Genomic DNA, 27,973 nt, shown 5'->3' with positions numbered 1-27,973 from the left:
GCAATCAGGGGCTCGAACCCTGGCCTACTCTTAAGTGTGTTACTGCACTCCCACTCCTGACCACTCGGTTACGGAGATAAGGAGGTTATAATTCCACTGCATGAGGCAATTGTGAGACAGCAACTGGAATACTGTGTCCAAGTATTTTTTCAGCACCTATTAAAAAAAAAAAAGACAAATATTCTTGAAAAAAATCCAGAGGCAGGAAGCATGACTGATGAGATTGAATAAAGGAACACCACGAAAAAAAAAATTCAAATATGTTAGATGGGCCAGTGAAATCATAATGCTAAAATTAGAGGCCAAATTCAAACTAAAGAGAAAGAATTATAGGCAGAACTGTAGGAATTTTTCCTTTACCTAGCGAGTTAAATCATTAGAACAAACTGCCTCTATGCGTAGGTGAGGTTGACATTTAGGAGAAATTCAAAGGCCTGCTGAATCAATTCCTATGGATAGAAAGAAATACATAGCAATGTACGATTTCCCCCCCCCCCTTCAATACAACACATTTCTTGCATTGTTGGCTAATACTAATTACAATTTGACTTCTTTTTTGTTTTTAAATAATGAATTATCACTTAGTGATATCATCGAATCCTTCTTAGAACCTTTGAAAAGGTAATTCAGAAAAGTATTTTGTGGAGGGAGACAAATGGACATACAGTGTTCCCTTATTTCCAAAACTTTTACTCCCAGTTGGAACTGACAACGATAGAAAATAATATAGCACCGGTAATAACCAAGTTAGCATTTTTATATGAATAACGCTAAGCTAGAAATTAAAACATTTCTGTGAGATATGCTAAAAAATTACTACAAGCAAACGTTAAATACTCACTGGCATTCGTTCATTATTTCTTCTTGAGTTCGAACCTGCACAGGAGCAAAGTTTTCCACTTTCTCATCATAGTTACAGAAACACTTCGTGATTTTCTCATCAAAAGTATTGACTAGATCTTCCAAGGAATTTGAAAACGTTTCACCAAAATTATTAACTAATACATTATCGTTTGCTTCGGGAGTAGGATTTATGTCTTTATTCGAATTCTCAACATCATCAGAACTTTGGAAGTCACTAAAATCGGACCAGTCTTCTGTCTTTGCTAACGGCGCTTCAATCTTCAGCTCTGCCATTTTGACATCCCTCATTTCGCTCGCTTAAAATCCCGCACTTCACGAGAGAGCGAGCTTCTACTCCCAGAGCCTGAAAAATAAAGCACATGACGTCATTACAAAAAAAAAAAAAAAAAAAAAAAATATATATGTCGGGGAGTACGTCATTTTAAATCAATAGTATGCAAATCAATAACTGTGAGAAAAAAGGGAAAAATACTAAAATTACAATATCATCAGTTAGTGATATAAAATAAAGAATATGAAACTCTGATTATGTAATAAAATTCAGTAATTCTGATATAACAGTGTGTTGAACTGCAGTATTGAAAAGAAAAAATCCACAGAAATTTGGTTTTCATTGATAAAATTAATATGAATTTACATGTGATCACCACCACAGATTATAACGTGAAACTTTCTTAGCTTCTGGTTTTCTTAGAAAAAAGAATTTACCATATAAATAGGAGGAAAATCACGTAAATACACTGTTGTTACAAAAGTTACAAGCCCAAATTTTATGATTGTACAACTTACAAAAGTTGTACAATCATAAAATTTGAGATATAAATCCATGAATTCATATGAATTCATGACTTCTACTAAATCTTTTGTGTAAGAATGTTATCTCAAGAATAAATTACATTAGACTGAAAAGAAATATCTGAAATTCAAACAGTATAATTCTTGTATCTATAATTTTAATTTAATCAATTAAATATAAATGAGTATAATTTAATTTGTATATCAATGTGATATTTATTTTTCCACACAATTTTTATTTAATTTATTTATTATTATTATTTTATTTTTATTTATTTTATTATTCTATTTTTTATTTATTTTATTATTCTATTTTTTATTTATTTTTATTATTTTTTTAAATTTATTTTATTTATTTTTTTTTTTTTTTTTTTTTTACTTTTAAAATGCTCATAGGTAGACGGTTGGGAGAATCACTGTGCTCTAGCCCCCGGTGGAAGTCCTGATGCTCCTAAAACCCTACAACAACAACAACTTTTCAACCTTGATAACAGAATCCCAAAGTGGAATCAGAACCACATATCTGTATTGAAAGTTTTCGTGAGTAACTAACAGACGTCTAAGTTTAAGAACTGCTTTCATAATTCGTAGTGCATTACTTATAATATTGATATTAATAATTAAAATATTAATGCAGCAATAACCCCAGGGGCTCACATCTGGTGAGTATGGGCTTGGCACACCCAGGGTCCTGAGCTGGATATCATCATTCTTCTCTTTCTTGGTGATTCCCTTCTCTCTTTCTCTTTCTCTCTCTCTCTCTCTCACTCACTCTCACTCACAGGGTAACTCGGGAATTTTTTTTTTTTTTTTTTTTTTTTGGCTGGTGCAGCATAAGTTTCAAGCTTCCTTGCACCATATGGCTAATAATAATAATAATAATAATAATAATATGACAACATCCAGTTCTGCCCGATCGTTTAGGGCTCTCTGTATTTTTGCAATTCCGTCAAGCCGGTTGGTACTTGAGGACATTATCAACTATCCAGTCTAAACTAGTATTTCCTTCTTGCTTCTATAGAGTAAGTAAGTTTGACTTTAGTTTTTGAACCTGTGATTTATCTGATTACAATTATTTTCTCATTTATTTCGACTTATACATTATTTATAAGAATTGAAATTAAGTGATATTAAGATAATTTATAGCAAATTTTAATTGTAAGTATTATGAATATTCAAAGGTGATTGACCGAATAATTGTTTTATTTTTTCTGAACTCTCATTATTGGATTAGCTAGTTGAGGAAGGCAATGCCTTTGTATTATAATTTTATTTTAATATATTATTTTTTTTACTTGGTGGCAATAAAAGAATTAATTAATTATTCATAAGGACAGGGGTGCGTTATATCCTCATGGGGCCCAAGGCAAAATGGAATTTGGGGGCTCCATATAAAGAAAAAACTAATAACATTTTCAATTTCATTTTATAGTGACAACAAAACAAATTATATGACATAAGAAAAATATCTAATCCAGAAGAATAATTCAGAAATAATACATACACTTAAACTAATAAGTATTTTTATACTACTTTAAATTAACTTTTTGGGCTGAAAAATTGTATATCAGTTCATTATAATCAATCCTGTTTGTGACATCATTCTTAATACAAATTATAGCATTCTCAATTCAAATTATTGAATATAAATTTTCATTTTTTGCAAAATGTATAAAATGCATTTATTCTTTAAAAACATTAGTGTCAATGTCATCTGAATAAGTATTTATTAAATTACAGTGGCGAACAAAAAAAAACTGCATCACTTGTGAATTTTGCAAATAATGTGTTTTGCGCTGCATTGTGGGTTGCAAAAATGTTCGAAATGCATTTGTTAGATATGTGAATGAAATCCAATAAAAAGACTCCACCTGATAGACCTAATTGCCATAAATATCTTCCCAAAGGGTAAAATGCGTAATTAATGGAAATATGAGAAATCATGCAAATGGCAATCATGACAATCAAACATACATTTTATTGCATTTACGTGTACAAACTGAAATGACAACTCAACGTAATAGTATTATGTACTGTAAATCAGCAAAATAAATCCTCAATATTTTGTTTTCCTCCTCGAGCTGCAATTACATCCTTGCAACGATCTGGCATAGAGTTAATCAACTTCTGGATATACAATTGCCCAACATCGTGGTACCACACCCTTACAATGACAATAATAATTAGATGACATTATGAACCAGCAATTTTCAATACGGTTCAAATCTGCACTGTTGCCGGGTCAGTCCAACACTGTAATGAGCTAGAGACTACTTTCGTTCAAAATTCGATATGCTCCATATTTTATTCTTGTAGCACTAATGATTACTTTGAAGATAACAGTCCTCAGGATTTAGGAGCATCAGCGACCAAGGCTATATGGCTGTATATACTGTCTGTAAATCGCATGTGTTCTGTGGCCGATTTTCTGTTTGCTGGATGAAAATCCTGAGTTTGCGGGAGAAAATCCATGCTGCCCTCGCCTGAGACCGACTAATTCAGCCACATAGTGATAATGGCCCATAAAGGTTTCTCACGTCATCGACAAAACAAATAAATCTATGAAAGCAAAGGTGACATGGACATTGTTAGCCAAGCTTAAAAACAGCATATGGAGATCACTGTTATTCGAGGTGTGAAGGGGGTGGCACTGCATTGAGGGGAAAGAAGTCGGTTGTCAAGACTACAACTAGAAACACCTACAAAGGGAGAAGACAAGTAATGGATTTTTTTTTTTTTTTTTTTTTCAATTCCAAAACCATGGGAGAAAAATTTTAATTAGCATATTTAATTACTATTAAAATTATTTTTGGGATGTATGTTTTTTACTGAGGGAGAAACTTTGTTGCGCCAGAACCAGAACCGGCAAAAGCTTGCCAGATAAAAAAGAACGTGGTGACCAAGTGGAGAAAACTCTTTGGCCGAATTTGAGAAAAGATGAGGGGTGGCTATGCTCTCACGGATATCACCGTTGATAGAATCGCCCTCCTCCCTACACAGGGTGGAAAAGACCTGAGTTCGAATCCTATCGATGACATGAGGAATTCGTATGGGCCTTTTTCAACGTGGCTGAGTTAGTCGGTCTCAAGCTAGGGTATCGTGTTTTTTTCCAGGAAATTTGAATTTTTCAGCAAATAGCAAATCAACGGCAGAACACTCAATTTACAGACATATTATATACGGCGCAATATGATCGATGTTGCTGGTGCGCCTAAAATCTAATAACAACAAATAAACTATTACATTGATTGGTCCTTATCAGTGTAATATCGACACATAAGATAAGTTGGATTTGTCATAGTTTGACTGTTGTTGTTGTAGAATTTTAAGAGCATTAGCAACTAAAGCCATATTGTTCTGTGTATTTTTTCTGTAAATCACTTGTGTTCTGAAGTCGATTTTCTGTTTGCGGAACAAAAAAAACCTCACTGTCCTCTCCTGAGACCGATTAGCTCAGCCACTTATTGAAAAAGGCCAGTTCCTCCCGTCATCGACGGGACTGAAAGTCAGGTTTTTTTTTTTACCTGGTGTAGTGAGGATGGTGAATATACCAACTGTGTTTTCCAGGAGGGCATAGTTTGACTGCCCACAAACAAAAGTAAAACAATTTAGGTAAGGTCCGCAAGAGCGATTGATTTTTTTTCTAAATTCATCCTTATGACAGTTTCCAAGATTATGCATTGGATACTCATATAGCTTACCTTTACCTTCTGAGAAGTGAAAGCGTTACAGAGTTTACTCACTGACATAATGTTCTTGGAGTAACACGTCACTTCGGTCAAAAGAAATTCTTGAGACTGAAGCAACCTTTTGTGACAGTGGCATTACAAAGACAACTGTCACTGAAAAAGTGGTAAGAAAACGCCACAAAGCATTTAATTCCATTATGTACATATTTCCAATTCAGAAATAAACATAACAATAAGTAGGTTTTGAGTGCTTTATTATCTTCTAACAAGTCTGAGTATGCTTTTAAGTGTATTGTTTTGCAAGATTCGTGAACGTGGTGTACCTTGTAAAGAGATAGTAATAGTAATAGTAATAGAGCTATGTGATGCAAGAAAGCAAGTGTATGAGTTTATGCAGCATCAGCCAAAAAAAAAAAAAAAAAAAAATCGAACCATTCCCTCTAAATGTTAGTCCAGTCCCTCCTTGAATTTATTTAAGCTATCAAATTCCACAACGACAGATGGAAATTTGTTCCAGCAATTGACAATCCGCTGGCTAAAGGCAAATTTCTGCACATCTATTCTGCAACTGTCTTTCCTCAATTTGAATTTATGCACGCTTAGGTTCGTAATCTGAGCAAGCAGAAGAATCCCATCAGAATTCAGCGTGCTCAACCCATTCAAGGCCTTATACACCTTAATCAGTTCATCTCGTAGGTCCTGGTCTCCAGCCGCTGCAATTTGCAGAACTTAAGCCTCTCTTGTTAAGAAGATCCCTTCATTCCCCTCACCAATCTTGTTGCCCTTCTCTACACGCCCAAGCAATTCTACAACCTTCTTAAAATGAGGCCTCCAGACCTGTACGCAGTACTCAATGCGTAGCCTGACCATTGCCTTATACAAAGGGATAATCACCTCCTTTTCCGTGCTAGCAAAATTCCTGTATATCATTGACAAAACCCCATGACCTGCTCTTGCAGCGTGTCTACATTCCTCAGAAAACTTCATATCTGACTGCACAATTACTCCCATGTCTTTTTCATTTTCTACCACCCCAAGTGTAGTACCACGTAGTTGGAACGTTCCTCTGGGGTTACTTCTTCCTATATGCAGTATTTTGCATTTGTCAATGTTAAATTTCAGTTGCCACTTCTCAGACCATTTGCCCAACTTATCTAGATCCCCTTTCAGTAGCACACTGCCACTGCTGTCATTAACAACCCTGCCAACATTTGTATCATCTCTACAAACTTCGACACTAAGCCTGATATACCTTCATCAATATCATTGATAAATATACAAAACAACAGTGCAGCGAACCCTGTGGGACTCCAATAATAACATCAGTCCACTAAGAGCAGCGCCCATTGATTACCACCCTCTATCTTCTCCCACTCAACCACCCTTTTATCCATTTAACTTTTAATAGAATTATTGATCGCGGTTGTCCACAAGGATCTGTGTTGGGTCCTATTTTATGGAATCTGGTCTTAAACCAGTGGTTAAGTAGAACAGTCCCTAATTGTTATAAGGTGGCTTATGCTGATGATTTGGTTTTGTGCGTGACAGGAAGATCTAGAGCAGTATTAGAGAGTAGAATGGAGGTTATTGTTCAGGATTTGACTGATTGGGGCTACATTAAATAAACTAAACATTTCATCTTCTAAAACTGTCATGATGTTATTAAAAGGAAAATTAGACTACAACAGACCACCTCGATTATTAGTAAACAGTAAACAAATTCCTCTTGTTTCCCAGGTAAAATATTTAGGGGTTATCTTGGATGACAAGTTATTATTTTCCCAACATTTGAATTATTTAAGTAGGAAAATAAAAAATTACACTGCTTCTATAGTTAGGGTTACCAGAAAAGATTGGGGATTAGGTAAACGCATTTTGTATCTATATTATAAAGCTATTTTTATTCCGATTGTATCGTATGCTGCATCAATTTGGTATGTTCGTACTGTCAATGTAAAATTTAAACAAAAACTATTATCAATACAAAGAATAATGTTGTTAACTATTTTGCGTGTTTGTAAGACTGTTTCGACTAATGCTCTACAGGTGATTGCGGGGGTATTGCCTTTGGATTTAACAGTCGTGTATAGAGCTTTTTGTTATTTTATAAGAAAACGAATACAAATTACATTTCTGGGGATTACTAATGAAGTTTCTTCTGCAGTCAGCAAACAGAAGAAAGAAATTTTGGTGAAATTAATTAAATTATGGCAGGACCGTTGGGATTCCAGTAGTACTGGTAGAGTAACTTATTTATTTATACCTAGTGTTGAATTTAATTTTAATAACAAATTGCATGGCTGGTTTTATCCAAGTATGGAATGCTCATATTTGATTACGGGGCATGGTTCCTTAAAAAGTAAGTTGCATCAGTTTAGTTTAGTGGAAGATCCTTACTGTGTTTGTGGAAGGTTGGAAACATGGGATCATATCTTATATGAATGCAATTTGTATGATGAATTTAGATTAGACTTATTTAATTTGGTACCTAATTTTATTAGGGGTTCTGAATTAATTTGGCTGTCTAATGAAAGGAATTTTGTAGAATTTCAACGGTTTTGCAGGTTGACATTTAATAAAAGGAGGAGTATACATGTTGTTACTAATACTGACTAAAGACCTGTTTTTTTTTTTTTTCCTCCCTCCTCTGGATGGATAGACATTCTGTCTTGGAGGCGGGGAGAAAATTTTTTTTTTTTTTTTTTTTTGGCTGGCCTTGTGGAATGACCATGAGGCGGGATTGTTGCACTCACTAGTAAGATGTATTCTCCTAGTTGGTGCATTTTTTTTTTTTTTTTTTTTTGCTGGCTCTTGGGTGTGGGCACCCCAGGAGCGGGACTGCTGGCACCCACCAGTCTTGCACCCTTACTGGTGGGTGCGGGATTTAGGTGCAATATGCACAGCCAGAGCTAATAGATCCAGGCATAGCTCCTCGTGCCAGGGATGGGCACCAGGTGGTAATTGCCCAATGGACTATCACCTGGTGGCAGAGTAGCCTGTTTGACTTATAACACATTACACACACGTGCACACACACTTACACTAACAGGCCATTATGAGAATATGTTATATGATAAATTGGTGGAGATGGATGTATGTCCGGGTGCCACCCTTCGACAGTTAAATACATACATACATACATACATACATACACCCTTTTATCCATTGTAGCAACTTACCCTTAATACCATTCTGCTCCAATTTGTACAATAGTCTTCGATGCGCAACAGTGTAAAAAGCTTTACTGAAATCTTCTTCTTCTTCTTCTTCTTTGGTCCTTAGCTGGCGGCTGGAGGAGGCGGTTGGCCACGCAACTAGTACGCTGCTGTAGGTGCCGCAGTGTTTCGGCTTGCTCTGTGATGTTCTTCCATGCGTTACGATCCTCCTGAAATCTAAGTATATGATATCATCCAGTTCCTTTGTAACCACATCATAATAACCAATCAAATTTGCCAGACAATTCTTTCCTTTACCAAACCCATGCTATGTCTGAATTATTGCTGCAGTCTTGTCTAGATGATCCTGCAACTCATCTTTAACCAGTGACTCCATTATTTTACCCTGAACAGAAGTTAAACACAAGTTAAGATAAACACAAGAAAGGCACCCGGGGTGGATGGGATCTATCCAGTTATATTAAAGGAGGCAGCAGAGGAAGAAAGCAAACCCTTAGCCATAATTATGAGAGCTTCCTTGGACTCAGGGGAGGTACCCGCAGACTGGAGTTGTGCAAATGAGACCCCAATTCACAAAGAAGGATCAAAGGCTGACACAAGCAATTATAGACCTGTGAGTTTAACTTCTGTTCCAGGAAAATTAATGGAGGCACTAGTTAAAGAAGCACTGCAGGATCATTTAGACAAGACTTCAGTTATAGCTCGGACACAGCATGGTTTTGTTAAGGGGAAGTCTTGCCTGACCAATTTGATTGGATACTATGATGCAGTCACAAAGGAACTGGATGCAGGGAATAACTTTGATATTATATACTTGGATCTTAGAAAGGCTTTTGATACTGTTGCACATGGAAGACTGCTGCACAAATTGGAGCAGTGTGACATTGGAGGCAAATTGCTGTTGTGGATAAAGGGGTGGCTGAGGGGGAGAAGACAGAGAGTGGTAATCAATGGACACTGCTCATCGTGGACTAATGTTATTAGTGGAGTCCCTCAGGGCTCAGTGTTGGGTCCATTATTGTTTTCTGTATTCATAAATGATATTGATGATGGTATATCAAGCTTAATGTCGAAGTTTGCAGACGATACAAAGGTAGGCAGGGTTGTCAAGGACACTACTGACACTATGCTGCTGAAGCAGGATCTGGAAAGGTCGAGCAGATGGGCTGAGAGGTGGCAAATAAAAGTTTAATATTGACAAATGTAAAGTACTACACATGGGAAACAACAACCCCAGAGCAATGTATCAACTCTGTGGTACTACACTGACAGTGGTAGAGAATGAAAGGGACCTGGGGGTGGTTGTGCAGGCAGATATGAAGTTCTCTGAGCAGTGCAGACGGGCTGCAAGGGTAGCTCATGGTGTATTGTCAATGATATATAGGAATTTTTCTAGCAGTGATAAGGAGGTGATTATTCCCTTGTATAAGGCAATGGTCAGGCCACACCTAGAGTACTGTATACAGGTCTGGAGGCCTCATTTCAAGAAGGATGTAGAGCTGCTGGACCGAGTACAGAGAAGGGCAACAAGATTAGTGAATGGAACAAAGGGGTGCTCTTACGAAGAAAGGCTTAAGTTTTGCAAATTACAGTGTCTGGAGACTAGGCACCAGCGAGGTGATCTGATAGAGGTGTATAAAGCATTGAATGGTTTGAGCATGCTCAATGCTGATGGGATACTTCCTCTCGCTCAGAATAATCACCTGAGAGGGCATAAATTCAAATTGAGGAAAGACAGATGTAGGATAGACGTGCGGAAATTTGCCTTTAGCCAGCGAGTGGTTGGTTGGTGGAACAGACTTCCATCCCTTGTCGTGGAAGTTGATAGCCTAAATAAGTTTAAGGCTCAGCTGGACAGGTATTTTGAACGAACAGAGGGGTGAAGTGGAAGTGTTTTTTTTTTTTTTTGGCTGATGCTGCATAAGCTTGCTTTCTTGCATAAAATGCCTCTGCTAATGCTAATGCTAAACTAAGTGGTCTATAATTACTCGTGTCACCCTTCGATCCCCCCTTTGTGAATTGGGGATACATTGGCACATCTCCAGTACCTCCCCTGAGTCCAAGGATGCTCTCATAATTATGGCTAAGGGTTTGCTTAGTTCCTTTGCCGCCTTCCTTTAATATAACTGGATAGATCCCATCCACACCAGGTGCCTTTCTTATGTTTAACTTCAACAATTTCTCCTCCACTTTGCTCTCAGTTATTACAAAACCACTTAGCACCCTGCTACAATTTGATAACCTTCTGCATTTTCCTTCCTTAATAACTCCTCATGTATGAATGTAGATGCAAAATACTCATTCAGTTTGCTTGCTATCTGAGCAGGATCATCAAGAGTCGAACCATCGATATCAAGTGGACGAATCTGATTCATCCCCTTTCTTTTAGAGTTTATATAAGTAAAGAAATCTTTGCTGTTTTTCTTAGCATCCTTTGCCAAAAATTTCTCGTAATCTGCCTTCGCTTCCCTAATCTCCTTTGTGGCTTGATTACAGACTAGCTACACATATAGATTAGAGAGAAAAGAGACAACAAAAAAAGAAGGATTTGCTGGAGTTGAATAATAAATGTGTGTATTTAAATATATGAATGATTAAATTTGGAAAACGTAAAGCGATAGAGTTTTATTAAGTGTTCTATATATAATCTTAGTAATTAATTGACAAGGAGAAAACTATATTCACTTTCAGTAATAAGAGAAATAGAAAAAAAAATCAATAATTTTAAGAAAAAAAATCAAACGCAAGAAACGTAACGTACTGCGTACATTAACTTTCTCTCTCTCTCTCTCTCTCTATATATATATATATATATATATATATATATATATATATATATATATATATATATATATATATATATATCCCAAGTATGTAAAATGCTTAAATGCATAGTTAATTAATAGCTCAATTATAATAAATATATCAAATTTAAAACTTATATTTTAATCGTCACAGATCCGATTAATGCCATCTTACAAGATTAAACATTACATCCGTCTGTATATTATTTAAGATATTAGTTGTAGTGGTAAGTTCTAATAGTGCAATAATAGACAAAGTTAAGCCGGCTATAATGTATAATACGAAAGCTAGTAAGTTATAGCATCTCAAGCAACCCAACGCCTTATGCAAGTGCCCAACGCTTACTGGAAAAAAATATATACATGTATATGCCAAATACAGTAAAGAAAAACTTTACATATCAATAACATTAAAAGAAAAATTAAAATATTAACTATAGGCAATTAGATACATTGAAAGTGAATTTTTCGAGGACTAACCCTTTCAATGTATCAACCACAATTAACGAGCTATCCGTTTCTGTTTCTGTAGTCATCGTCCAACATAACTGTGTCCAAATGATAGTCAGGTAGTATAAGATAACCAGGTAGAATAAAATAACATTAAAGATGTATAACAACCATACAAAGGAAGTAACCATCCATTAACCATCTATATATAATCTTAGTGATTAATTGACAAGGAGAAAACTATATTCACTTTCAGTAATAAGAGAAATAGAAAAAAAAAAAAAAAAATCAATAATTTTAAGAAAAAAATCAAAAACCAGAAAAAATCAAAAAAAAAAAAAAAAATATATATATATATATACATGTATACATATATATATATATATATAGAGAGAGAGAGAGGATTATATTATATAATATTATATAATATAATATAATTTATTTATTTATTCACTTTATTATAATAACTTATGTTAATAATTAATATAATTCAATGATAGTATGTATATATATATATATATATATATACACTCAGTGATCACTGAATTATGATAACCCCTATGAAAACTGAATGCGACCCGTTGACCACGTGAGGTACGAGAATGCGCAGTTCTCGACCTACGTAGCATAGATAAGGTGTCAGTGGTTCAGTAGGTAGTAAAATTCCGAGCGTGATGGGTAAAAGATAGGATTTATCGGACTTTGATAAAAGACAGACTGTGGGAGCTCGACGAGCTGCTGCCTCGGTTTCCCAAACGGCTGAACTGGTGGGGTGTTCGAGAGCCGCCGTTGTTAAAGTGTACCAGGACTGGCGTCAAAATGGTCAAACAATGACCCGACGGCAAAAATGCAAAGGTCAGCGAAAGGTTGATGTTAGGGGTAGCGCAGGATCTGACGACTCGTACAGGCGAACAGGCGCAGCACTGTTGAAGAGTTGACTACCCAATACAACATGGGCCAACCCGGAACAATATCTGGCATGACCATGCGTCGCACGCTCGCACGTATGGGCTATACCAGCAGACGACCCCTACGCATCCTCTCCTAACCAAGGTTCATCGGCGTAAAAGACTCGCCTGGTGCAAATAGCATGCAAGTTGGACGTTAGAAGACTGGAAGAAGGTGTGCTGGTCGGATGAGTCATGTTATTTACTCCACACCGTGGAATCGCTCTGTTGCATTAATAACTTATCCTTTAAGGATAAAACAATGCATTTAATAACCTGTCAGGAGGTAATTTTTTACACGTGTTCTTACTTTCGATTCCTTCAAATTCTTTTCACTTCAACATGCTCTCAATTTTAGCTTCATAATTTCCTTCAGAATTATCAATAACATTGATAGTTCGAATAATTAATTTATCTGCTTTTACCATAGTGAATCTGTAAAGCTTCTGAAAAGTAAGAGACCTCCTGCAGGATGTCCATCATTAGTGCGAAATGGTTAAGAAATTCCAGATTTAAAAGTCGATTTAATAATCCGGAATATTTACCTTCCGATTAAAAATGTTTGCACAATGTAGGATAATTCCCTTAACCCACAATTGCCATCCGCAAGCTACAAACTGCTCATCGTAGCCGATCATTATAGTTTCCACATCAAGTTCTTTAGCAATCATCCTTAATTCGCGCTGGTTGTTGGCGCCTCCGTAGCCAGTTGGGCAGGAACAGCAGTGCGTAGTTCGCGCTTCTTGATTAGACCGGGGTTCGAACCCGTGACTATCAAATACGAAGGATGCGGAAGTGTCAGTAATGACCACCTCATATCCCCGGAGCAATATGGCCTTAGTTGCTAATGCTCCTAAAAACCAAATAACAACAACAACAGAGCTGGTTGTTTGGAAATTGGTGATATATAATGCGTGCAGTTTTTTTTTTTTTTTTTTAATTATTGCCTGTATGCCATTATATTTTAGAAAATTTTCTACACAGTGAAAGCCTCGACGAAATTTCAAAATCTGTCAACATTTCATCTTCGTCAAGTTTATATAATATCTTAGTTGCCTCAATCCCCCTCCCCACTCCCCTCTATGTTGCTACTATCACTAGTTCTTTGAATATTGTGCAAAATGTCGGAATCACACGGATATTCAGCTATTGTGACCTTGTAAGACATAAACAGGAGAAATTTACTGGAAGGCGGGATCACTCACTTCTCCCAAAAACATATGACGTCTTGTGGAGTAAAGTGGAACCAAAACACAGGTTGACCAGAGGCTATTATTATCATTATTATTATGCCACATGGTGAAAGGAAGCCTGAGGCTTATGCTGCACCAGCCAAAAAAAAATTTCTGAACTACCCCGAGAGAGAGAGAGAAATAAAAGGGAATCACCAGAGAGAAGAATGATGATACCCAGCTCAGGACCCTAGGCGTGCCAAGCCCATACTCAACAGACGTGAGCCCCTGGAGTTGATTTTATCCGTGTCGGGAATCTTCTTAATCCTCTGACATATTGACTAGTGCGACTTCTCGGTATATGACTGCATAGGTTTTAGAGACACCACTAGCATTATGAAATCGGAATCCCTTTCACCCTTTCTAATTGCCTAAAGACCAGATGTGGGAACAATGCAGATAAAGTTGTCTTTCGTAATCCTTCGTAATCCGTCGTTATATGGAAATTTTCTTCGTTCAATGGAAACTATTTTAAATTTAATTACCAGGAGGAATTTTTTAAAATTTCTCTAAAGAAGTTGGTTAAACAGAGATCCGACTGTAATTAAATCAAAAATGAAGCAATTTTAAAATACATAACTGATCGATTGCGCCATTAAAATGCTGGGGATGGGGTCCCGCTCAACCCACCGTAGTTTCTGTTCTGGATACTCAATAATTGCATTCAGGATTTCATTTGTAAAACAAATGATCGTCTCAACAATGGGCTCGCAAATTTTCAAAAAAATAACAATGGGCTCTCGCGAGCCCATGCGACCCCACTATAGCTCACCACTGGTCACACGGCGAAGCATTGAGTACACTAGTTCACGAAAGCGTTCCACAGGTATTTCCATCCATGCTTGCTGAACCGATGTCCATAATTCCTTCGCATTTCTGGTTGGAGGATCCAAAGTTCGAACGGACCTTTCCCCAGCATCCCAAACATGCTCCACAGGGTTAATGTCCGGTGAAAGAGGAGGCCATTCCATGACGATGATGGTAAAATCTGCGGAATGCTCTTTGAACCATGTTCCAGTCACCACCGCTCTGTGGGGAAGCACATTGTCATGCTGGAAGAGTCCATTGCCCTGTGGGTGCACGATGACCAGGAAGGCATGGAGATGGTCTGCAAGGATGGACATATAACATGGACCGTTCACAGATACGTCTAGACGTACCAGAGGTCCCAACGTGTGCCATTTGAACACGCCCTAGATCATTACCAATCGTCCACCTGCCTGAAAAGTTCCTTGTTGACATGATGGCTGCATAGCTTCGTGCAGCTTCCGCCAGATATACACCCTCCCTTCCGCTCGAAATAACTGGAAACGGGACTCATCGGACCAGGAGGTTTTTCTCAAATAATCTAAAGTCCAGTCCGATGTTCTTTCGCCCACTTGAGGCATAGAGTCCTATGTCGTGGTGTTAGCAATGGGACTCTGGTAGGTCGGCGGCTCCCATAACCTATTGCGACTAATGATCGCCTGATGATCTTGGTGGAGACATTTCTGGCATCTCCCTCGTTGAAGTCGGCAGTGATTTATGCCACTGTTACTCTCCGGTTGGCTGAAACAATGCGAGACAGACGGCGACGGCCACATTCATCCACCACCTTTCTCTTTCCTAAGCGCTGTGGGATCTCTGTTCCATGAATGACAACACTGTTTTGGACCTTCCTGATTTAAACTCTTTACAAATTGTGATATTATGCAGCTCTGCTGACCCAGTGACCAAATGGACAGAAGCCCTGAAACCGCCCCCAAGTCAGACTGCAGTGAACATACATCTCTAATTTTGACTTAACAAAAGGGACAAATCCGCGGTGAGACCCGTGTTAGTGACACAGTCTAGTGATAACCACACACTTGACGACCAGACCTGAAAGCTCCGAACTCGTAGTGACAAGTATACATCGGGCGGGACACATTACCTACAGTCCCAAGTGACAGCCTTGCCAGACTCTGAAAAAGAAGACAAGATGGGACGGGACCTTTGTCCCAGCTATGACACTCCAAAGCACAGCTCAGCTGCTGCCATTAAACTTTCTTTGCCACGCTCCCTTGTGTGGTTCTTTTTTCTCCACCACCCAGGCAGGGGGAGGTTACCTCTGGTCACCTGCCCCCTCGCCATCCCTCTTTTCCCTCTGGTGGGGCATGGGCCTGCTCCACTGATGTGGGGGCCATCTTCTCTATGGACCCCTTATCTCTGTCTTTTCCCCCCAGCCTTCAGTCTCCCTCCCATTCTATAACTTATAACCAGCGTCTGAACCATCTCTAAATTGCCTGAGCCCTCCAAAAACTTAATAACAACATTAGTTGCATAATCAGTAATCCTTTTGGCTCACCCTATCTGTAGAGTTTTTTTTTTTTTTTTTTTTAGGTCCTAGCCACCGAAATCTCAGGAAATTAGGTGGCAGGACCTGCCAGAGTAAATAACTATAATACTGGTGTACCTGGTCTGCCTCCACGGGGCAGAGTGTGGACAACGTTGAAACCCATTAGGGGCCCAGCGGCTAAATGACCAGAGGAACAACGGTACACGACACTACACATATACAAAACTCATACACTTTTAAACCTCTGGCATTGGCAGTGTTCTGTTCCACACCCACAATGTATACTACGCGGAGATGGAGGAAACCCCTGGTGCCGTTTGACACTAAACACACTCTATACTCTACACACTCTGTCCACGATGAGATGATATTCCGGAAATTGCGAATTCCCGATACACTCTTAATACTGTCGAACGTGGGTAGTGCAATTTCTGTACCACGTTCGCAATAGCGTGACCGAGGCGTCGGGCACACGCTATCATCCCTCTTTCAAAGTCGGTTAACTAACGACGTTTATTCACACTGAGATCGAACTACCGTCTATGTGAATGAAGTGTACCTATATTCCTGCCAAGTGGTGGGTTCGTCCACCGTTGTCCAGGAACGGAAACTGAACTTGGCCTGTTACAACGTAAGATCGCTCATCGATAAAGATAAGATATTAGAACTGGAAAAGGAATTACAAAATGTGCATTGGAATATCATCGGCTTGGCTGAAAGAAGAAGAAGAAATGAATCACTTATAATTTTATCAAGTGAAAATTTGCTGTACACCAATGGAAACAGTGAAAAGAGCGAAGGTGGAGCTTTTTGGTCTATAAAGCTATAAAAACTACAGTTTTGAATTCGAAAGTACATCATCAAGAGTTTCAAGACTACTACTTAGGATTTCTAAAAGGTACAAACTAAAGGTTATAATGATATATGCACCAACATTGAGCCATAATGATGAAGAGGTTGAAGAAATTTACACCCAAATTGAGAGACTTCTAGATGAACAGAAAACTTACTGCACCATTATTATGGGGGACTTCAATGCTCAGGTTGGAAGGAGAGACAAAACAGCGCAGAAAGGGAAACTATAGGAAATTTTGGAATTGGTGAAAGAAATGAAAGAGGTGAAAGACTTGTGGAATTTGTAGAATCTCGAGGAATGTCAGCATGAACACGTTTTTCAAGAAAAGGGTGAACAGAAAGTGGACATGGAAGAGCCCAAATGGATGAACAACTAATGAAATCGACTTCATCCTCACTAACAGAAGATATATTGTGGACGATGTTACTGTCCTGAACGAGGTAAATGGTGGAAGTAATCATAGAACGATAAAAAATGCACACTTGATAGATGTAAGAAAAGAAAGGAAAAAACTCACTCGAATAAATAATACAAATATTTTTGAGATAACAGAACAGGAGAAAAAGCAGTATGTACTGCAACTTAAGAACAAGTATGAGCTTCTGAAGACCTTTCAGGACCAAGATATCGACTAGGAATACAACAATTTTCTGAAAGAGATAAAGCCCGAGAAACCTATAGGTAAAAAGAAATCCAAATAAGAAAAAATTAATCAAGAAACGCTTGTCATGATCAACCGAAGACGACAAATGAAGAACAAGATAAATACTGACAAGGACAAAATTGAATATATTGAGTTATGCAATGTCATTCGAAAGAGACTCAGAGAGGACATAAAAAGATTTAACAGAAGAAAAGTAGAACAAGCATTAAGGGAAAACAAAGATTTAATCAACAGTCATAAGCAGTAATACAGAAAGACCAATGATACTGAAACTGAAAAATAATGAAGGTGTACCTATAAATAGCAGTGATGGCATAATTCAAATAGCAGAAGACTACTATAGAGAATTAGACAAGGAGCGAGGAAATGATGCAAGCATTGGGAAGGATGGACCAAAAATTAGCAACACATAGGACTACCCGATATCTTCCACGATGTGGAAGAACGTGCGTTAAAGAAAATGAAGTATCAGAAAGCCCCGGGTGAAGTTGAAGTTACTGTAGAGTTGTTAAAATTAGGAGGAAGAGACATGACAGAGAAACTAGCAAGACTCTTCACAAAATACATTAGGAAAGGAGTGACGCGTAAGGAGTGGAATAATGCAATCATGATTTTGCTGCATAAGAAAGAAGATAAATGAGAAATTGGAAATTATAGACCAATTGACTAGTTGTTCCACATCTACAAGTTGTTCTCAACGGTCGTTACTAACAGATTAGAAAGAATATTTAACAAGAATCAGCCGAAAGAGCAAGCTGGCTTTAGGACAGGATTCTCAACTATGGATCACCTTCACGTAATATCGCAGGTAATGGAGAAGGCAAATGAATATAAAACACCATTATGCCTGGCATTTGTGGATTATAAAAAGGCACTTTTCAGGCATTGGAAAGACAAGGCATAGACACCCCATACATTATGATTTTGAAGAAAATATATGTGAACGCTACCTCCTTTATTAGACTAGACAAAGACAATAGCAAATTTAAAATTGAGAAGGGAGTTCGACAAGGAGACACCATATCTTCGAAGTTGTTTACGTAATACTGCCTTGAAGAAGCTTTCAGAAGATTAGACTGGTCGCAAAAAGGAGTCAATGTGAATGGAGAGTACCTAAACCATTTATGATTTGCAAATGACACTGTGATCATAAGCCACGATCACATAGAATTAGAGGAAAATCTTCATCAGTTATAAAGAGTTAGTAAGGATTTCGGACTAAAGATGAATATGGCTAAAAAAAGTAATGATGAACAAGTATGCCACAGAAAGGGATATAATCATTGAAGGAGCAGTAATTGAAAAAGTGAATTCATATACTTATCTGGGACAAGTAATTAGCTGTAATAATGATAAATGGATGGAGGTCAAGAGAAGAATAAATTTCGGATGGATAGCATTCAGGAAATATATAATCACGTATTGAGATGCAATATCCCAATTTGTCTGAAACGTAAAATTAAGAACCATGTATGCTCCCTACCATGACTTACGAAAGTGAAACTTGGGCACTCACCAAAAGAATGGAAGAGAAGCTCAAAACCAAACAGGGAAGAATGGAAGAGAAGCTCAAACCCCCACAGCGAAGAATGGAAGAGAAGCTCCAACCCCCACAGCGAAGAATGGAACGAGCTATATTAAGAATCATATTGTTAGATAAGAAGAGAAACATATGGATGAGGCAACATACACAAATAAAGAACATTCTTATCAAAACTAAACAAATGAAATGGTCTTGTCTTCGAGCTATGTGTTCTGCCCAAGACACATAGCTCGATGACATGATGACAGATGGAATAAAAAAATAACAGAATAGTACCCAAGAGGAACTAAAAAAAAAACTGGAAGAGAACAACGCAGATGGGCAGATCAAATTCACTAGTTCGTGGGTAGTAAATGGATGGCCATTACACAAAACAGAAAGGACTGGAAAGTTACTGGAGAGGCCTTCATCCTGCAGTGGATTGAAAATGACTGATGATGATGAATGCTTTTACGCAGTTTAAAAAAGATAACTTGTCAACTTGAATGGTCTTCGAGTGTATTTTAGCTCAATTCGAACACTGGACGGGATACGTACTTTGTCATGACGCTTCCGAGAAATCACAGCCTAAAGATACAATACTGTATTTTAGCTTTAAGAAGGCAGTCTTGCCCATGCTGGTAACCTCTATGTGCATATTTACCTACCATCTTCCAAAGACGCTCGACAACCACTGATCTTCTAACAACAATATTTAAGGTCTTATAGAATTTATGCAAAGCCAGCTGCTTGAGGATTACCCTGAAACCATCGGTCTCGGTCAAAACCTTCAATTCGGTTAATAAGGCAGTCACAAAAAGGAAATCCGTAAAATGAATTTTTCCTTTCCATCGGAGTCCAGAATAATGTATATCACACACACATTAATTTCGAATGGGAATTTAATCCTCTCTCAGCACTGCACTTTGAGCACAGTAGAACAGTGGTACATAACCCTGGGGGGCTCACATCTGGTGAGTATGGGTTTGGCACATCCTGAGCTGGATATTATCATTCTTCTTTTTCTTGGTGATGATCCCTTCTCTCTCTCTCTCTCTCTCTCTCTCTCTCTCTCTCTCTCTCTCTCTCTCTCTCTCTCTCTCTGTCTCTCTCTCTCTCTCTCTCAGGATAATTCAGAATTTTTTTTTTGGCTGGCGCAGCATAAGACTCAGGCTTCCCTGCACCATATGGTTAATAATAATAATGTAATCAACAGCAGAAACTATAGAAAATACATCGCCAAGGAGCCCGAAGTGTTCGATGATACATGTTGACGATGCCATCTGTCCTCAGAAACGATCCAACACATCACCCTGCGGTGATGTGTTGGATCGTTTGGTGGACCGAATGATCACCGCGGGGTGCAAGGTGATCACCCAGACTGAGTACACTCATAGACACGACCAGATAGCCAGGATAATACATCAGAAGCTAGCTAGGCTGTACTAGTTGTTCAAAGAAAGTGTACCGTACTACAATTACGAACCCCAGGCAGTACTAGAAACCCTAACCCACAAACTGTACTGGGACCGCGCCATAATAACGGATAAGGCAATTGCGCACAACAGACCAGACATAACCCTTGTGGACAAGAAGGAAAAGGCTACCTGTCTGATTGACATAACAGTACCCAACACTGGCAACCTGCAGAAAACCCGTGGAGAAAAAATCGGGATGCACGGTGTTCACCCAGACTGAGTGCCCTCATAGACACGACCAGGTAGCCAGGATAATACATCAGAAGCTAGCTAGGCAGTACCAGTTGATCAAAGAAAGTGTACTGTACTACAATTACGAACACCAGGCAGTACTAGAGACCCCAATCCACAAATACCGCACCATAATAACACCAATGCCACGCCATAATAACGGATAAGGCAATCCCGCACAACAGACCGGACATAACCCTTGTGGACAAGAAGGAAAAGGCTACTTATCTGATTGATATTGTGATATTCAACGCTGGCAACCTGCATAAAACCCGTGGAGAAAAAATCAGGAAGTACACGAACCTAAGACAGGAGATCAAAGAGATGTCAGGATCAAAGAGATTTGGTCAGGAAGATCAGGAAATCCATTCTAGATACTTCGGGACAATTCGAAACACAGATCTGTTTTCCTGAAACATGTTTGCCCCAGAATGAGCGTATTATTATTATTATTTTTTTTTTCTTGAAGCACTCTAATTCTCCGCACTCTGAATATGAATATTACATATTATTATTATTATTATTATTATTATTATTATTGGGGGATTCCACTCCGTGACGGGTACTGCTACCAAGTACACAGGGTTGTTGTAATGTCTAGTGTTACTGTCGGTCGAGGAAATCTCTGACTATCCTACAGGTGTTCAGGATTGCGACTTTCTTGAGTTAATTGTAGGTGTTCTCTGGGAGACCTATTGCTGCTAGGCTGCTATGTAGAGTCTTTGGTACCATACCAGCGGTTGACACGATGATTGGGATGGTTGATACTTCTTCCATATGCCACATCTCCTTGATCTCATGTCTCAGGTTCGTGTACTTCCTAATTTTTTCCTCGTGGGTTTTCTGGACATTGCTAGTGTTGGGCACCACTATGTCAATCGGGTAGGTAGCCTTTTCCATCTTGTCCACAAGGGTTATGTCCGGTCTGTTGTGCGGGATGGTCTTATCCGTTATTATGGCGCGGTCCCAGTACAGCTTGTGGGTTTGGGTCTCTAGTATTGCCTGGGGTTCGTATTTGTAGTATGATACACTTTCTTTGGTCAACTGGTATTTCCTCGATAGCTTCTGATGTATTATCCTGGCTACCTGGTCGTGTCTATGAGTGTACTCAGTCTGGGTTATCACCTTGCATCCAGCGGTGATGTGTTGGATCGTTTCTGAGGCCAGGTGGCATCGTCGACATGTGTCATCTGATATTCCGGGTTCCTTTGCGATGTATTTTCTATAGTTTCTGGTGTTGATTACGTGGTCTTGGATGGCCAGCATGAATCCTTCAGTCTCGGGGAAGAGCGTCCCGCTTGTGAACCATGCATTGGAAGCAATGTTATAGACGTGATCGTGATGGAGGTCATTGTAGTGTCTGCCATGGAGTGGCTTCTTTGCCCATCTTTCTAACTTCGTTTCTTGTACTGTCTGGGCGGGAGGGGTTTCCTCGCTTAGGTTGAGTGTGGTATACCACTTATTATTATTATTATTAGCCATATGGTGCAAGGAAGCTTGAGGCTTATGCTGCACCAGAAAAAAAAAAAATTCTCACTTTACCCTTTTAAGAGAAGTAGAAGGAAATCACCAAGAAAGCAAGAAAGAAAAGAATGATGGTAACCAGCTCAGGACCATGGGTTTGCCAAACCCATACTCACCAGATGTGAGCCCCTGTACTTATTCGTCATTGGGAAAGTTATGCGCTGTCGCTTTACGGCTACAGCCGAAAGTAAGTTGATAGTTGACCTTTCTAGCGCGCACATTTTGAGACATAATATTTCAGTTCAGCTATCCTTGCTCATTATTTTGGTCCTGCAAATTAACACATTGATTACTGTTGTTTTACAACACCATTCGGGAAACGCTTGGATCCAGTTCCCGTTACTGTACGAAGCTGGACGGTATTTCCCGCAGGGACAAGAAATTTTTATTTTGCACTCTAATTGAATTAATCCGCCTAAGACACGTGTTTCATGGATTTTTAGTCCGAAAACGGTCAATCGAACCAGCTACAGAATACAGACAATTTATAAGCACAAAACACACAAGCAGTTTAATGGGCATAGTTACAGAGAGTAGCCTAGTTACATATTCCTTAGCTCTATCTATCAATTACATCAGCTTCAAAAACAAGTTTACAGTAAGCAGACCAACAAATTCACCACTGAAATGTCTTTTAAGTATGCTCCCCCCCATCTGGATTTCTATGTGCTCATCTGTAGTTTTGGAAAATACACTGTGTCAATGGCAAGCATTACACAGAATGTCAAATATATCAAATTTTTTCATTTTAAATTATACTGGAAATTAGTTAACTTTTTTTCTTTTTTTTTTTTTTTTTTTTGGCAAGTGATGCCTTCAGTGTTTTCGCTATTGCTTCACAAGCTAATATTTGATGAAACAAAACAAAAATAAATTATAGAAATATATTGCAATGTATTGTATTATTATTATTATTATTATTATTATTATTAGCCATGTGATACAAGGAAGTCTGAGGCTTATGCTGCACCAGCCAAAAAGAAATTCCCGAGCTACCCTGAAAGAGAGAGAGAGAGAGAGAGAGAGAGAGAGAGAGAGAGAGTAGACGCAGAAAGGGATCACCAAGAAAGAGAAGAATGATGGTATCCAGCTCAGAGCCCTGGGTTTGCCAAGCCAATACTCACCAGATGTACTGTATATATACTGTGTATAGAGATCGCCTAGTACAATGTATGTATGTATGTATGTATGTATTTAACTGTCGAAGGGTGGCACCCGGACATACATCCATCTCCACCAATTTATCATATAACATATTCTCATAATGGCCTGTTAGTGTAAGTGTGTGTACACGTGTGTGTAATGTGTTATAAGTGAAACAGGCTACTCTGTCACCAGGTGATAGTCCATTGGGCAATTACCACCTGGTGCCCATCCCTGGCACGAGGAGCTATGCCTGGATCTATTAGCTCTGGCTGTGCATATTGCACCTAAATCCCGCACCCACCAGTAAGGGTGCAAGACTGGTGGGTGCCAGCAGTCCCGCTCCTGGGTTGCCCACACCCAAAAGCCAGCAAAAAAAAAAAAAAAAAATGCACCAACTAGGAGAATACATCTTACTAGTGAGTGCAACAATCCCGCCTCATGGTCATTCCACAAGGCCAGCCAAAAAAAAAAAAAAAAATTTTTTTTCCTCTCCCCGCCTCCAAGACAGAATGCCTATCCATCCAGAGGAGGGGAAAAAAAAAAAAAAAAAAAAAAGGTCTTTAGTCAGTATTAGTAACAACATGTATACTCCTCCTTTTATTAAATGTCAACCTGCAAAACCGTTGAAATTCTACAAAATTCCTTTCATTAGACAGCCAAATTAATTCAGAACCCCTAATAAAATTAGGTACCAAATTAAATAAGTCTAATCTAAATTCATCATACAAACTGCATTCATATAAGATATGATCCCATGTTTCCAACCTTCCACAAACACAGTAAGGATCTTCCACTAAACTAAACTGATGCAACTTACTTTTTAAGGAACCATGCCCCGTAATCAAATATGAGCATTCCATACTTGGATAAAACCAGCCATACAATTTGTTATTAAAATTAAATTCAACACTAGGTATAAATAAATAAGTTACTCTACCAGTACTACTGGAATTCCAACGGTCCTGCCATAATTTAATTAATTTCACCAAAATTTCTTTCTTCTGTTTGCTGACTGCAGAAGAAACTTCATTAGTAATCCCCAGAAATGTAATTTGTATTCCTTTTCTTATAAAATAACAAAAAGCTCTATACACAACTGTTATATCCAAAGGAAATACCCCCGCAATCACCTGTAGAGCATTAGTCGAAACAGTCTTACAAACACGCAAAATAGTTAACAACATTATTCTTTGTATTGATAATAGTTTTTGTTTAAATTTTACATTGACAGTACGAACATACCAAATTGATGCAGCATACGACACAATCGGAATAAAAATAGCTTTATAATATAGATACAAAATGCGTTTACCTAATCCCCAATCTTTTCTGGTAACCCTAACTATAGAAGCAGTGTAATTTTTTATTTTCCTACTTAAATAATTCAAATGTTGGAAAAATAATAACTTGTCATCCAAGATAACCCCTAAATATTTTACCTGGGAAACAAGAGGAATTTGTTTACTGTTTACTAATAATCGAGGTGGTCTGTTGTAGTCTAATTTTCCTTTTAATAACATCATGACAGTTTTAGAAGATGAAATTTTTAGTTTATTTAATGTAGCCCAATCAGTCAAATCCTGAACAATAACCTCCCATGTTTCCAACCTTCCACAAACACAGTAAGGATCTTCCACTAAACTAAACTGATGCAACTTACTTTTTAAGGAACCATGCCCCGTAATCAAATATGAAAAAAAAAAATTCTCACTTTACCCTGAGAGAAGTAGAAGGAAATCACCAAGAAAGCAAGAAAGAAAAGAATGATGGTAACCAGCTCAGGACCATGGGTTTGCCAAACCCATACTCACCAGATGTGAGCCCCTGTACTTATTCGTCATTGGGAAAGTTATGCGCTGTCGCTTTACGGCTACAGCCGAAAGTAAGTTGATAGTTGACCTTTCTAGCGCGCACATTTTGAGACATAATATTTCAGTTCAGCTATCCTTGCTCATTATTTTGGTCCTGCAAATTAACACATTGATTACTGTTGTTTTACAACACCATTCGGGAAACGCTTGGATCCAGTTCCCGTTACTGTACGAAGCTGGACGGTATTTCCCGCAGGGACAAGAAATTTTTATTTTGCACTCTAATTGAATTAATCCGCCTAAGACACGTGTTTCATGGATTTTTAGTCCGAAAACGGTCAATCGAACCAGCTACAGAATACAGACAATTTATAAGCACAAAACACACAAGCAGTTTAATGGGCATAGTTACAGAGAGTAGCCTAGTTACATATTCCTTAGCTCTATCTATCAATTACATCAGCTTCAAAAACAAGTTTACAGTAAGCAGACCAACAAATTCACCACTGAAATGTCTTTTAAGTATGCTCCCCCCCATCTGGATTTCTATGTGCTCATCTGTAGTTTTGGAAAATACACTGTGTCAATGGCAAGCATTACACAGAATGTCAAATATATCAAATTTTTTCATTTTAAATTATACTGGAAATTAGTTAACTTTTTTTCTTTTTTTTTTTTTTTTTTGGCAAGTGATGCCTTCAGTGTTTTCGCTATTGCTTCACAAGCTAATATTTGATGAAACAAAACAAAAATAAATTATAGAAATATATTGCAATGTATTGTATTATTATTATTATTATTATTATTATTATTAGCCATGTGATACAAGGAAGTCTGAGGCTTATGCTGCACCAGCCAAAAAGAAATTCCCGAGCTACCCTGAAAGAGAGAGAGAGAGAGAGAGAGAGTAGACGCTAGAAAGGGATCACCAAGAAAGAGAAGAATGATGGTATCCAGCTCAGAACCCTGGGTTTGCCAAGCCAATACTCACCAGATGTACTGTATATATACTGTGTATAGAGATCGCCTAGTACAATAAATATCCCCGCTTCCCAGAATTGTAGTTAACATTTCTGGGGAGCGGGAATAGATAAGGAGATAACTTCTGAAACTCCTCCCCCGCCATTTTAAAAATAAAAATTTAATAAATACTTTGGTTTTTCACGCCACAACCCTAAATAAATTTAGTAATCTCTCATTTTGAATTCAGATTGCAGTTCGTTCATTTTCAATATCTCGTATAATGCATCTTGATCAGAGATTTTTTTGCACATCATTAGGTTTCATACTCATTAGTCTTCTTATCCCTTTTAAATAATGCGTAGATTTTCAATCTGCGTAAATAAAATATAAAAAACAAATTGCTACTTTTTATGCCTGATTACTTGTATCTCACCCTAAATTAAAAATTTAGGATCACCACACAAAAATAAAATCATTAATGATACAATAGAGTGATTAGAAAGGAAAGCAAAAATAGATTATGGTTTTTGATGGGATTATTCTACTTAAGAAAGTTATTTAAATATTATTCCGTTATATTATTTAACTAAACCTCGAAAAAGAAGAGAGAAGAGGATCTTATTGCACCACTTTTTTAAAATTTAGCAGTTGGTACGTGATCCTATCATCCATAACTGAATTATTATAGGTGGGAGTGGTACTCGAATAGTAGCGAACGAGCAAGCGAATAAAGGAGAGAGAGAGAGAGAGAGAGAGAGAGAGAGAGAGAGAGAGAGAGCAACAGCAGACACAGTGGCTACTTCTTCCTACCTGATTCGTAGGTGTCGGCGCCGACGGTCTCTGTTCAAGTAACAGTAGCAGTCTGACCGGTGGTATCCGTATGACGCCAATCTAAAGCTCGGTAACTTTTACCAAGCTCCCACGTCGATCCGAAACGTTAGACTTTGTCTGTCAGTCGTGCACTTCTGTAAGGTCCTAGTACGTTAATGTCAGGTAAGGCTAGCCGCCTGCTACCTCTCCTTGCTTTGCGGAATATTGATTGTTGTGACAGATCGATGGCGGCAGACCTTGAGCCTCAGGTAATGTGAATCCTTCCCGGAACATTAAACTGCTTTTCACTCAGCACAGGGCCTTTCTGATGGTGTTTCCAGGTCTTGATTTTAACACATGGCCTAAGTTTACAGTAAAAGCAAAAATTGGGGAACTTCGTGTAAACTGTGATTACAGGAACTACTGGATGTCGGTTTGGAGAAGACGACGAAAATTTCAGACAGGGTGAAGAATAAAAGGAGAAAGTGGCGATGAGGATGGAAGATGATAAGGTTTCAACTATATTCGCATTTCACTGAATGATCCGTGATTTATCAATAAAATCTTTGACTGAGAAAAATGGACAATGGAAAATTAGTACTGAATGAAATCCCCTCCACTTAATGTGATCTTAACATTCTAGTCTTATTAGCTAGGTAATTATTGATAATTTTCTAGTGCAATTTCATCAAAT

At 38.1% G+C, this 27,973-nt stretch overlaps 1 protein-coding gene across 1 annotated transcript in view; it reads right to left on the bottom strand.

The window, feature by feature from the left end:
- LOC150088395 (fasciculation and elongation protein zeta-2-like) overlaps window positions 1-27,567 on the bottom strand; it is a 224,977-nt gene extending 197,410 nt beyond the window's left edge. Inside the window, exons 1-2 of the mRNA XM_090369484.1 lie at window positions 27,280-27,567; window positions 842-1,207 (exon numbers count right to left, since the gene is read on the bottom strand). Of these exons, the coding sequence (XP_090225610.1) occupies window positions 842-1,152 (311 nt within the window). The 5' untranslated portion in view covers window positions 1,153-1,207; window positions 27,280-27,567. The remainder of the gene's footprint in view (window positions 1-841; window positions 1,208-27,279) is intronic.
- Between the last annotated feature and the right edge of the window lie 406 nt (window positions 27,568-27,973).

This window comes from Mastigoproctus giganteus, chromosome 3 (genome assembly GCF_048544385.1).
Source record: "Mastigoproctus giganteus isolate SK-2022 chromosome 3, ASM4854438v1, whole genome shotgun sequence".
Lineage (NCBI taxonomy): Eukaryota > Metazoa > Arthropoda > Arachnida > Uropygi > Thelyphonidae > Mastigoproctus > Mastigoproctus giganteus.
This window is presented reverse-complemented; position numbering and strand designations above follow the sequence as displayed.